Source organism: Dermacentor andersoni, chromosome 2 (genome assembly GCF_023375885.2).
Source record: "Dermacentor andersoni chromosome 2, qqDerAnde1_hic_scaffold, whole genome shotgun sequence".
In the NCBI taxonomy this organism is placed as follows: domain Eukaryota; kingdom Metazoa; phylum Arthropoda; class Arachnida; order Ixodida; family Ixodidae; genus Dermacentor; species Dermacentor andersoni.
In genome coordinates this window covers 257,812,475-257,826,471 of record NC_092815.1, presented here as the reverse complement: position 1 = coordinate 257,826,471, position 13,997 = coordinate 257,812,475, and the positions used below count along the sequence as shown (strand labels likewise).

At 48.2% G+C, this 13,997-nt stretch overlaps 1 protein-coding gene across 5 annotated transcripts in view; it reads right to left on the bottom strand.

Annotated features, from left to right (window-relative positions):
• mio (GATOR complex protein mio) overlaps nt 1-13,997 on the bottom strand; it is a 547,780-nt gene that overhangs the window by 314,047 nt on the left and 219,736 nt on the right. For all 5 annotated transcript variants that reach the window (XM_072286653.1, XM_072286650.1, XM_072286651.1 and 2 more), the window contains one exon: nt 12,685-12,806. In XM_072286653.1, coding sequence (XP_072142754.1) covers nt 12,685-12,806 — 122 coding nt within the window. The remainder of the gene's footprint in view (nt 1-12,684; nt 12,807-13,997) is intronic.

Here is a 13,997-nt window from a genome sequence, read left to right as displayed (position 1 = left end):
AACTCGTTTGCGTCGTGGGAGGAGTTCACTGCGGCGTTTATTGCGGAATTCTCCTCCATTGACGCGAAGCGCCGCTTGAAACAAGAGCTGGAGCACCGGACGCAACATCCCCAAGAAAATTTAAAGGAATTTATTTATACCATCGCGGCCTACTACGACCGGATTGGCGGCGAAGTGCCCGAGTCGGAAAAGATGGACCGGGTGCTGCAGGGAATCAATCACCACTTTGCTATGGCATTTTTAGATGATGTCCTTGTATACTCAGAGACACTGGAGAAACATGTTGAACATGTAAGGGAAGTGCTACAACGCATTGAGGGTGCTGGCCTTACGATTAATCCAGATAAAGTACAGGTCTGCCGTCAGTCCCTCAAGTTTTTAGGTCACATCATCTCCCCTGGGCAGTGCAGACCAGATGAGGACAAGGTGCGTGCAGTGCTGGATTACCCTAGACCCAGTACAGTTAAGCAGCTGCAAGCCTTCCTGGGACTTGCCGGCTACTATAGAAGCTTCATCCCTCACTTTTCACTGACGGCACATTCACTGACCAACCTTTTGAAGAAGAACGAGCCATGGCAGTGGGAGGAGTGCCAAGAACAGGCTTTCACTGCACTCAAGCAGGCCTTAGCTCAGGATGCTGTTATAAGCCTCCCAGATCTAAATCGACCCTTTGTGGTGGAGACAGATGCAAGTGGCATTGGCATTGCAGCTGTGCTGCTGCAGGCTGGCCCTGATGGTCTGCAGCCTGTTTCCTTCATTAGCAGAGTCCTTACAGCAGCCGAGAGCCATTATACTGTCCAGGAGTGGGAATGCCTGGCAGTAGTCTGGGCAGTGGACAAGTTCAGGGCATATCTTGAATTTACGGAGTTTGAAATACACTGTGACCACTCCTCCCTGGCATGGATGTTTCATACCGACCAAGCTTCACCCAGGGTCAAGCGTTGGGTTCTTCGGCTGCAGGGCTTCAACTGCCGAATCAAGCACAGACGAGGGCTGGCAAACATACCCGCTGATGCCTTGAGTAGAGCCCCTCTCCAGTGTGAAGACAACCCAAGTGACAACCTACATGAGACGCTGTTCCCCATTGCTGCTCCAGAACCTGAAGGCAAAATTACATTTGATGAAGTAGCTGTGGCCTCGGAGGTTGACTCTTCGCTGCTGAGTGACACAACACAGCTGGTACAAGAACAGGCTCGTGATGACCGCCTCTTAAAGCTGAAGGCAGTGGTCCAAGGGACTCAGCTCCCAAGTTCGGACCCTGATCATCGCCTCTTTCGTGATCTGGCCGAAACAACGGAACTGCAGCCAAGCGGATTGCTGGTTCAGCAAAGAGGCAACCACAAGGTAGCGTGGTTACCTAGTCACTTGCGGCAGCTGGCACTGAAGGTGGCCCACGACCATCCCACTGCAGGCCATGCTGGATTTTTCAAAACTCTGAGGCGTGTGGCTGCACGATTCGTCTGGCTGGGCATGCGAGCAGATATATCAAAGTATGTGCAGTGCTGTACTGTCTGTCAGTGCACAAAAGCTCGGCGCAAGAAACCAGAGGGCCTCATGAGCAGTCAGTGGGCAACATCACCCATGGAAGAGCTCAGTGTTGACATTATCGGGCCCTTGCCATCTACACCCCGGGGCCACAAATACTTGCTGGTAGTTATTGACAAATTTACGAAGTTCCCAGAGCTTTTCCCTCTACGAGCAGCAACAAGTGCGAAAATACTGGAGTGCATGGTGCAAGTCTTCTGCCGCCATGGCACACCTGTGGCCATCACCAGTGACAATGGCAAGCCCTTTGTTAGCACACTATGGCGCAACCTCTTGAAACACTGGGGCATCAAAGATCGCCACACAGTGCCTTACCGGCCGGCTGGCCAAATGGTGGAGCGTCACAATGGCACAATTAAGCAGTGTCTACGGGCATACTGCTCCAACCACAAAGACTGGGACCGGCACATACCTGAGATCGCCCTTGCCATGCGTACTGCCGAGAGTGTTGTCACCGGATATACTCCAGCATTGTTGTGTTACGGCCGCGAGTTGCGCACCCCATGGGAACCTACAAGCGACAAGGAAGACACAGAGCCTCCAAAAGCAGCACACCATGCACTTGCTGCGGAACTCCAGCGGTGCCTTGGAGAGGCCCTCCAGTATGCTCGGTCACATCAGGCAGCTGCTTGGAAGGTGCAGAAATCCTGTTACGACCGTCATCGTCAGGCAACAACCATCAAAGAGGGTGACCTTGTGCTCCTGGATTCCCATACCTTGAGTGATGCGGCCAAGGGCGTTTCGGCGAAATTGGCACCGCGGCGAAGTGGACCTTATTGTGTAATCAAACGATTAGGTGACAATAACTTTGTTTTGAGCGATCCTGCTACAGGACGTCATCGAACTACTGCCCATGCTGATCAGTTGATGCTCTACCATGAGCCATGGCCCCTCCCTACCAGCACAGCTTCACGATTCGAGGGGGGGGAGAGTTGTGACGCGCAAGACCCGCGGCAAGCCAGCCCAAGACCCATGACGAGGAGCCGCGGTTCTCGGAGGCCAGGCGCGGGATCGACGGTAGTTGACTGAGCGACGAACAGGTGGCGTGAGTGCGGGGAGGACAGCGGCGCGAGCGTGCGGGAGTGTGGTTGTGTGGTGCGGAAGGTTGGCGTGCCGGAAAATAAAGCGGTAGTTCGGGACCACGTGTGGCGTGTCGTCGATCGTGACAGCGTGCCATACAAATACGGGCAGAATTCAGAAACCGCCTAGACGAGGCGTTCAGCCTCTGTAATCGAATGATTGCGCTCTGCTGCTGTGAGGCTTGCATAGGCGGTAACACCATCTTGCCCCCCGTTGGTGTTGGGCTAAGATGAGTCTGGTCCCGTGACCACTGGCATCAGTACGGACTTCTGTAGAAGAGGACGGGTCAAAGTGGGTCGGCATGGGTGGCGTGGTGAGAATGGTCATGAGGTGGGCAAAAGCAGCAGCTTGAGCAGGACCCCACGTAAATGGCACATCCTTCTTCAGAAGATCAGTAAGTGGTCGGGCCATTGCTACGAAATCTTTCACAAATCATCAGAACTAGTAGTGTAGTCCTACAAAACTTCGGACGTCTTTGAAAGACTGAGGTACAGGAAATTTTCTCTGGGTCTGGTTGAATACCAGCCCTACTCCTCGTCATTCCTAAGCACCTCTGGTCTGCTATTCTCCATGAACTTCATCACTTAAAACCCGCCACTCCCCTCCGCGACCCCTGCACTTACAATCGGATTTACCGGCACTTCTTTTGGCCAGACCTTGCTCGCCCTATCAGAAAATACGTTGCGACGTGTGAGAAATGCCAGCGCTGAAGAACACCATTGACACTCCCGACCGGGTACCTTCAACCGTTCAACGCCTTCAACCGTTCGACCATTCTTTCACGTTGGCTTCGACTTACTTGACCCTTTCCCTCTATCCATGTCTGGCAACACAAGTGGGTCGCTGTGGCGACAGATTATGTCATGTGCTACGCAATCACCAGAGTGCTTCCAACAAGCTGTGTCACTGATTTTCTTTTACACGGCATCATTTTACTCGTGTCTAGCTACACAGGCCCATACCGAGTGCTGTGTGTCGTCAATGCCAGTGCCTCGAACACGCACTTGACGCCATCACCAGGGCAGCGCACGAAATTGCCCACGCTCGCCTCCTGAGCTCCCAAGAGAACCAACAGTGCTTGTACGATGGACAACACAGAGACGTGCGCTTTTCGCCTAGATCTCTCGTACTGCTTTCGTCTCCGACCCGTCACATTGGGCTGTCGGAAAAACTCATGTCTCCATACAGAGGTCCGTACAGAGTGCAGCGACTCCAGTTGAGTATGAAATTGCCCCAGTCAATGCCAGTGCCTCATCTGCCCTGCATTCCACTGACGGTGTGTATGGTGCATGCCTAGAGCCTGTTGACACCAATATCTGGATGCACCGGGAAAGTGCTTCTCCCACTGGGAATAATGTTACATGCATATTGCGTGCTTCTTTTGGACGATGCGGGCAGGTGCCCCGATGAAGAAGGCGAACTGCTCCGGGTGTCGAGCTGTCGGCTGAACTGGCCAGCACTGCAGTTACATTTGTAAATGTACATTGTCAATAGTCTTAAGTGTTTCATCCCTCGCTGGCATAATATTTTAACCTCTTCACCCACTTTGTAAAATAGAAAGCTGGTACGACAAGTTTGTGTACAGACCTTTCTCATATTTGTACCGCATCATTATTCTGTCGACAGACGAGCCAACTCATCGAAAACTAAGGCGAAGGCAGCGCCACTTTTCTACTCACGACGAACGAAGGCTTATTTGCACATTGTAAATCACAAAAAACTTATAACAGATAAAGTGTACTGCATTTCAATGCTAATAAAAAGACCGGGAACTGCATACATTAGTAGAAGGTCATGTGACAGGTTTCTAATGCATCTTCGTGCTTTTGCCATGTGGAGTGCCAAAGGTCATCTTTCTCGACTTTTAGTGAAGAATTAAAAATAGAAATCTAAGTTCAATTAGCAAAACAGGGTTAATTTTAGCCAATACGATAGGCAATCTTTCTATCAGCGGGGTTATCTCGATACATGTTTTGTTCTGGGACTCATGCCTGTCCCTTTAATCGATAGAATTTCTGCTGAATACAATCAAGTGTCCTTTTTTCCCTCTGGAACTAATGAATTAGTGATGTTCTGTTGTACTGAATACTAATGAGGGTCACAGTTTAATAGTCGACTTGTGTTTTGCTGCAATCTTTTATTTGTCATGCAGTAACTTTTGCTTTCCGGTTTTTCTCCAAAATACATGAGGGCTATCCCAACTTTACGGCAGGTGGGTTATCGTAAGGCCCAGCCAAGACAGACAAAATACCATCAGGCCCACAACTTGATCACCGCTTCATGCATAGCCTATGTGGACAGTAAAGAGCAGGTACCGTCCACACAGTTTCCTTGTTATATTTGGCATGATTTACCACGTGTAAAAAATTCTGAAATCTGCAGGGTCACAGTAAGCTTGTGCAACGCTCTCCCCTCCTCCGCCTTCATCCACCGTGCGCACTAATGTGTGTAATTGGCCATGACTTAGTCATGACACTTTCACACCTGCTGTGTAAACCCAAAGCTAGTCTTGTAATAAAATGTTCAAAGCTACAAGAAAAAATTCAGTGACGGTTGCAATACTCCAGAATAGTGTTTGCCTGAGCTCATTGGTTGCAGATACCACGAATGGTTTGGTTTCCAGCAGAACGTTCTGACATAGGAAGAGATGACAACACATGCTGGACTAGCAACTGAATGTTTATTATTGATTTCCTACAATTTTATAGCACAAGATAGCCAATGCCTCTTTTTCGTATGTTGTGCCAATTATCCGAGTTTCTAGGCTGAAATATCGTCTTTGTGCAAGTAGCCCTTTTCTTTTTCTGTCAGTAATATTTGTGGTGTACTGATGCAAGACTTCCTGCTTCTGTCAATTGACATGGCTTCTAAAATCTCGCGTGTCAGCTTGCCTTCACTTTTTCCTAAAACTTTGACATCGTGAAATTGAACGTTGCAGTGGTACTGGCGATAATGAAAAGCGAGATGCCCAGCGGAGATTCCTTCCAAAGATGCTGCATGCTCTCTTGTCCTGTCATTGATGCACCTGCTTCTGTCAATTGCCATGGCTTCTAAAATCTCGCGTGTCAGCTTGACTTCACTTTTTCCTAAAACTTTGATGATGATGATGAAAAACGTTTATTTGCTCTATTTTTCAGTGTTGTTTGCGGCTTCAGATGGAGTCTTCCATCTTCTCTCCAGGGTCGGTTCCCCTAGTCCAGGGCTCCGCTGAGGGTAGCTGCCCTGCGTGCACGCCTTACTTGTCCTTGTTAGACTTTCAGGATGTCGCTGGATAGCAACGTCTCCCACTGTTCCGCACTCGGGTTTTTTATTATGGCTAGCCCATCTGTTTTCTGGCAAGCCCATGTGGTATGGTATAGGGTTGGTTTGTCTCCATACCATGGGCACTTGCTCTCGTACTGCGTGGGGTAGATCTTGCTTAGTATGTTTAGGCACGGGGATGTTCCCGTTTGTAGCTTTCGCCATGCTACGGTGTCTTCATTATTTAGTTGTTTGTGAGGATGCGGGTATTTTCGTCTGATGCCTCTGTAGTAGTTTAGTATCTCTGAATAGCTTTGGGCTACCGGCTCGGGTTCCTCAGCGGGGTCGGGATTGTTGGATGCTCGGTTTGTTGCATACCCTCGAGCTATCCTGTCCGCCTCCTGATTTCCCGTAATGTCGGTATGTCCTGGCACCCAAACTATCGTGTGTTTGGCCTGGTTGTTGATGGTTTTGCCACTTGAGCGGAGGATGCGAAGCACGCTGTGGCTGATTCTGCCGTTTAGGTAGTTGCGGCATGCTGCTTGTGAGTCTGTGAGTATGGTTAAGGACCTGTTGGATCGGTAGCCCTCCGGTGCCGCTAGAGCCACGGCTGCCTCTTCGGCCTCAACTACCGTACAGTTCCGAATTGATGCGCTGGTGATTTCTTATAGTTCCGCGTTGATCACCGTTGCGACTTTGCTTTTCTTGTGGTTTCTGTCCTCAGTGTAAGCAGCGGCGTCTACGTACACTGTGTCGTGTCTAGTTGCCAGTGTTCTTTATACATACTCTGCTCTTGCTTGTCTTCGTGCCATGTGTAGGTTCGGGTTCTTATTGCTGGGTATCGGTGCTACTTTGATGGTGTTTCTGTATTCATCCGGTATCGTCTTCGTGCTTTGTGTCTCCTTTATGGTAGCTTCACCACCGTATCTGCTCAGGAGTCTTCTGCCCGTTTCCGATAGCTTTAGTCTTTGCATTTGCGTGATTATCTGCGCTTCTTGGAGCTCCTCGAGACTGTTGTGTAGCCCCAGGGCCAGGAGTTTGTCGGTCGATGTTGACTGCGGTAGGTGGAGCACCGTCTTGAGGGCTTTCCTCAGGATTGCGTCCGCTTGTTGCATTTCGTGCTTCGTACAGTGGTAGTACAGGAGGCTGTACGTCACTCTACTGACCAGTTTGAGTGTGTCTGCTTCCTTCATGACATGTCTTTTCCGCGAGACCCGCGTTATCATGCGGGCTACTTGGTTGGCTGCAGTTTTAAGTAGTGTTAGGGTGTGGGTACATCGTTGGTTCGATTGTATCCACATTCCTAATATCCTGATGAGCATCTTCTCCGGGATTGGCTGTCCCTCGAGGTGGATGTTCAACTTCATGTTTACTTCCTCTGGGACGGTGCGATTCTTCTTGCCTCACCATACTTTAAAGAGCTCGGACTTCTCCGTTGAGCAGGCTAGACCTTTTGCCTTGACATATTCCTCTACGCATGTCGCAGCTTCTTGTAATCTTTCTTCCTTTTCCCTGAGTGAGCCTTTGGTGACCCATACAGTGATATCATCGGCGTACATGGCGTGGCGTACGCCGTCGATTTGGTCTAGTTGTTGGGCCAGTCCAATCATGGCAACATTGAACAGGATGGGTGAGATGACCGATCCCTGCGGTGTGCCTTTGTTTGGGGTGTTGAACTTTTCGGATCTCAGCTCGCCCAGGCCAACTGTTGCTGTTCTGTTGGACAAAAATGCCTTGACGTAGCTGTGTATTTTCATGCCGCAATTTAGGTTGTCTAGTCCTGTCAGGATGGCTTCGTGGCTTACGTTGTCAAAGGCGCCTTTCAAGTCCAGTGCCGTGATGATGTGCTCTCCGTTGAGCGGGACATTGCTCAGTACCTCTTCTCTGATTTGCAGGAGTACATCTTGGGTCGAGAGCCTGGCTCTGAAACCAAACATGCTGCGGGGGTACAGCTCGTTTTCTTCCATATGATTTTGTAGCCTCCTCATAACCACTCTCTCATAGATCTTGCCTAGGCATGATGTAAAGGAGATTGGTCTGAGGTTTTCCACTTGAAGTTTCTTGCCTGGTTTCGGGATCATGATGACTTCCGCGTGTTTCCATTCTTCTGGTACTGTTCCCGCTTGCCAGTGCCCATTGAGGTATTCGGTTAGCTTTTCGACTAGCTCGTCTCCGAGGTTGCGGATGAGCGCGTTTTTGATCTTGTCCGCACCTGCGGCTGTGTTCTTTGTTGTGCTTCTTATCGCCGCGTACGCCTCTTCCTGGGTGATGGGTCTATCCAGCCTTCCATTTTCTTCTCCTTTGTAGCGCTCTGTGTAAGCTGCTGGGTCGCCGTCGCCGTAGCACTTTTTGCGTACTTTGTCCAATAGTTCCGAGTCTGTTCCCTCGTACTGGTGCACCAGTCGGTATATGACTTTGTTGTTTTCGGTCTTTGATTTTGCCGGATCTAGGAGTGCCTTGAGTATACGCCATGTTTTTGCAGTGCTCAAGGTTCCGTTTAGAGAGTCACTAAATTGTTGCCAATTTTGCTTCGCTAGCTGCGCCGCGTACTCTTCTACCTTTTTCGTGATTTCCGCGATCTTTAGCTTGAACTTTCTGTTGTATTTCTGTCTTTTCCACCTTTTTGTTAGCCCCCTTCTGGCTTCCCATAGTCTGAGAAGTCTAGAGTCCACGTCCGGCGTCTGCGGCGTACGCTAAATTTCTTTGGTGAATTTGAATTTGCGTTGTGTTTCTTTGAGCATGTTCCCCCAGTCTGTTATAAATTCGATGCTTTTTATTGTATCGCCAGATGCTTCTCTGAACGCTTTCCAGTCCGTTATGTTTGCTTTCCCTATCTGTCGTCTAATTTTGTCTGCTATTGTGATTTGCGTCTTTAGGATATAGTGGTCGCTACCTAGGTTTTCCATTAGGTTGTCCCACTCCGCTTGCCTTGTTCTTTTGACGAATGTGAGATCGGGGCAGGTGTCCTTGTTCACGCTGTTCCCGATTCTCGTAGGGGTATCGGCTTCCGTGATGAGTTCACACTTGATATTGTCAGCTGCCTCGGTTACCGCTCTTCCCTTTTGATCCGTTCTCATGTATCCCCAGCTCTCCTCTCTGGCGTTGAAATCTCCCAGTATGACTAGTGCGTTTCCTTTAGCCAGCTTGTCTACTCCTTTGAACAGCGCGTCGAATTTCGCCCTGCTTTGTCTCGGGGAACTGTATATATTTACAATGAATATGCTTCCTCCCTTCCTTTTCTTTTTTGGTATGATCTCGACTATTACGTGCGGTGTCGGCTATCCTGTCGTGGCTTATGGCGATGAGGGTTTTGTTGACTAGGATTCTTCTCCCTTCCTCCGTATCCTCGTAGCACGTGTAGCCCTGTCGTGTTGGGGTAATCCCTGTTTCTTGTAGAGCTATTACGTCGGGTGGAGTTAGTTGTGTGTTGATGTACTGTTGTAGTAGTGCTTGTTTTCTTCTATATCCTCTGCAGTTACACTGCCATATTTCTAGTTTTTCTTCTTTTTTAGTTCTTTTGGTTGTACTGTCCATGCTTAAATTTCGGGGTCGCCGTCTCCAGTACTGTAGTTTTCTAACGCCGGACGTCTCTGGTTGAACTTGTCTTTGACGCCTTTGGTAATTTTCTGTTTTCATAGGGTGCGGATTTCTCTTCCCTGCATGGTTATCTGCTGTTCCATTCTTTGCATAGCTTGCTGTATTTCTGCTATAAACTTGGTGAGGTTGGCCTGAGTCATTTCGGTAGGTTGACTTTGCGGGGGTGTTGATGGCGGCCTGGGAGCACTACCTGACCTGAGGTCCTGTACTTCCTGCATTAGTCTATTGATTTTTGCGTTCTGCTCTTCGCACGCTCTACGGCTAATTTCTAGCTCTCGCCTGAGTGCCCTGTTTTCTTCGTCTAGCTGTTTCTCTCTATTGTTCTGGTTATTACCCGAGTGCGGAAACAAAGTTTTGGGGGGGCCTGCTTCCCAGCTCACCTTCGTGCCACACTTGGGCTTCTTCTTTTTCTGCTGCTGCTGCTGGGCCTCGTTGGCCGGGGGCGGCTTTGATGTCGTGAAATTGAACAGTGCAGTGGTACTGGCGATAATGAAAAGCGAGATGCCCAGCGGAGATTTCTTCCAAAGATGCTGCATGCTCTCTTGTCCTGTCATTCCCTACATTTGTTCAGCTCTAGCTCATCGGCTGTATTGCAAAACATGAGAAAATCATCCCCTTAGCAAACAATTGCTAGAATGTGGTTGTCTTTTAAGGCATCCTCAATTCTTCTGCCTGCTGCTGCAAGGAAAAGGCCACACAAGTACAGTGCAACTCGCGAGCCGATGCAAACTCCGTTTCTCTGAATGTAGTGCTGTTCTCCAACACAAATAACATTTGCATTGCGATACGAGGATAGAAGTTCAAGGAAGGTGTCTATGGAAACAACAGCATTATTCTGGAATAGTACAATGTCTTTCGCCTCTATTGCTGCTCGTAGCACCGCCAGCATACCTGAATGGGGGATGGAGTAATAAATGTCTTGAATGTCAACAGAAAAAGCAGCCAATATCCCCGAATCATGAGAATAAAGGTAGCGTATCACAGCTTCCGAGTTTTTGATCTTGTATGGATCATGGATGTCGAGTCGCGACAACTGCATTGCCAGATACGTTGAAACTTGTGCCTGCCACGTGTTCCTTTCCGACATGATGACTCTGAAGCGAATATTTTCATTGTGGGTCTCTGCGGTAAAAAATGAAAAAGAGTATTACCTTTCAAGTTCTTGGCTTATGTGCCCAGGTGACCCAAGTGCGTTTTGTGTTCACTTTTCGCGATGTGTGTTGTTGCGAAGTGCAGAAATAGTGCATGTGACTTGGACTCCGCTACGCCATCACTCTTAAACTGTTTTCTACAAATTCATAATTTTGGAATGCTGTCCACATGCAAGCTTTCCCAGTTCCTACTAATACAGGCACATACAAACTTTGGCTGTATGCCTTTGTGGTATTTGCCAGCTGGGGAGGTATTCTGTGACGATCACTTTCGGCGAGAGTATCGGCATCAGGTGCACGCTGATTGGCTGATCGAGCAAAACCATATGAGCTGATCGGCTTGTTGAGCACTACGTCATGTGAAGGCGGCAGTATTGCCAAAGTGATCGTGACAGAATATGTGCCCTGATTGTCAACGAACGCCACTTCACGTGTGCTGCTGTTAGTGCAGGCTGTGTGCGTGATTTCGCGCCAGATTCCCATGTATTCATCTACAGGTACGAACATATATCAAGGGCGAGCTTCCTGTGATGGCGTGCCACCTGACACCCCTCTAGCTAGGCCTAACCAGTGCTGTCTCGCCAAAGCTGTGGTTTGGAACAGAGCTAGTGAAATGCTTTGAAGTGGTGGTCTTGGAAAACGGAGGAACCATTTCGCTAACAAAAGTGAGGGCACATACCAGTCGTATGCTGCAATTTCTGGACACATGTGGCTGCTTGAGCTACCGTATATATCTGCGCAATGAACGCACTTTTTTTCGCAATATACGAAAGCAAGGTTGGGGGATACGTTCATTATGTGGTGTAAATTTCATGGAGACATCTTCAAAACAGTGAAAGTTGAAAAGCAAGATTGCAATGATTTGTAACATGCATAAGATAACTTATCTTTGCAGCAAAAATACACATATACCATTTGCAAACCGTAACTTCACTCCACATTGGAACCACCAGACCTGTCGTTCAATTCGCTGGCCACTTCACTCGCATCGTGGTTCCCCCACGGAATAGAGAACCAACGCCTCAACTGCGCAATGTCAGTGCAGCCTAGGCCAATTGTGTGCGGTAAAACTGAATGTGCGCTTCAAACAGCAATATCCGATCGCTCCCCAGCTCGTCCTCGCAACCGCTTCTGACCGTCTGCCATTATCGCAAGCATCCTATTAAAGCGCGAACCTGTTTCGACAAGCACGCTGTGTGCTTATCTTTCCTCGACCATCCTGCTCATCGGCATGTCAAGGTTGATTGTTGTCCGATCTGCATTTCCGTTTTGTCAGCAGATAAACCCCATGTCCAGCAGCAGGCATGTAGCTCGACATATCACACACATGGAAACCCAAGGCAGGCAGAAAAGTGAGCCACAGACACGTGAATTCGATACTACGGTCGACTATGGCCACTATGCCGACCAAGTGTCGGCTGCCCCTTCTTCACTTAGACTCTCCCATGCGCTGCGCCTGGCCACGCATCCCGCACGTGTACTCTATTAAATCAGCATAAAGTATGTAAACTGCGTACGTTGCAGAGAGCGAGCCGGTTGCGTTTTTCCTCTCTCAAATTTGTGAGGTGCCTTTGCACCAGCACTGGTGAAAAGGATGTGTTAAGCATTAAATGCGCTTGCTTTAAACACATGTGCGAGAGTCAAAGATTGTAGTCTCTTGTAAAAAATACAGCACAGCCGTTCGATCATGGGTCTACACAGTAGCAAAGTTGGGGATGTGTTCATTACACGAGGAAAAAGAAAAGCATTTTGCGACTAATTTGGGGATGAATTCATTGCATAAGTGCGTTCATTACGCGAGTAAATATGCTACATGTTTTGTACACGCGTGCCTTCTAAAAATGTTTTGGTTATAGTGTGGTACTGCTTACAGTGTGGAAAGTCGCGATTCCAAAGACTTGCATTATATAAGCAGTCTAAGCTATATTAGGGCACACTCGAAAACTTCTCTTATGAAGAGGATTCATGAGGCACTGCTCTTTTATTATGCAAGTTTCATCAAAGGTGCCACAGGTTCCCTTTGAGTGCCATCTCTCAGCATTGTTGTCAATTACTCAAAGTGTGCTCTCACCAACGTGATGCGGTCAAAGACCGTGTAATCTCGGGCTGCGCTGGTCGATGTGACGGCCAGCATGCGGTTCTCATCCTGAGGATGCCAGGAGAAGGAGCTCAGCACCACCGCTCCGGGAAAGGCTGCAAGGACACGCGGACAGGGGCGGCTATTCTCACCTGCAGCTTAAAATATCTTTCTTTTTTTTTCTTGTCATCATTCCGACTAAATCCACAGCACAACAGCAGCCTTTCCCAAGATACCTGCACTGCCCTGCGTGAAGCTCACACAGGGCAGCATCCTGCAAATGTCCTTCTCACTTTCTGCTACTACAGTTTTCATTTGTGAGTTGATTGTTCCTCGGTGTTATAGCTCAGCCCATTCTGAGGGATTGGCCAAGAATCAAAAGGAGTTAAGAATTTTGAGTAGTTTCTTAGATGTTGAAATTGAATTAATTGAATCAAAGAAACGATAAATTAATGGCAATGAAAGCGGATGAAAAAACAACTTTCCACAGGTGGGGAACGATCCCACGTCTTCACAGAGGATCGAATGTGTAATGCAAAGATGTGAGATGGTTCCCCATCTGCGGCATGTTGTTTTTCCATCCACTTTCATTGCCATTTATTTATCGTTTCATTGATTCAATTAGTAAGTACAAGTAATTTCCCCTATGTTGTCGTTGGTGCCTTTGTTTGTTGGCTTCTTATGATATGATTAATAAAAATCGGGCCCCTCGGTTAACACCCTTTCTTCTCGTTAAACACATGGGGCAGTAATAAAAGCAGTAAGAAACATTGCATTAAATTTGTTGACTGTGTGACATTATGGTTTACTGCATACCCTTTTCATGTGTCTGGTCTTATGTAGGACAGTCAGGGTAATGCATAAATGACATTGCCACCGTGTCGTCATGTCGTCTCTTTGTGAGCGTGTTAATAATGTAAATACAAAAACAGGAGGATGGCTGCCGATGCACTGCAAGCGCGAGGCACTGTTCCACAAGTGCACAGTAATCACAAGAACCAGGAATAAATTGACGCCATTACAGAAGCTCAGAAATTTCCAACTTAGAGGACGGGCATGCGCCAGTGTGGCATTAATCATACTTCACTAGAGTAAAAGTTCGGGCTAGTTGGTTATGCATGACCATCTAATAACAGCGTGTAAAACGAGGAACAGACATGGTGCAGTGCTCATGCCTCGTTTTACATGCTGTTAGATTATCATAAATCACGCTGTCAGCTTAAGAAGAATCTGCGTTTTCCAGAGGCAACACATGCACAGAGTAGCCTGTTTCGAGACATGCGCAGTACTTGCCTTGCCCTGTGTTA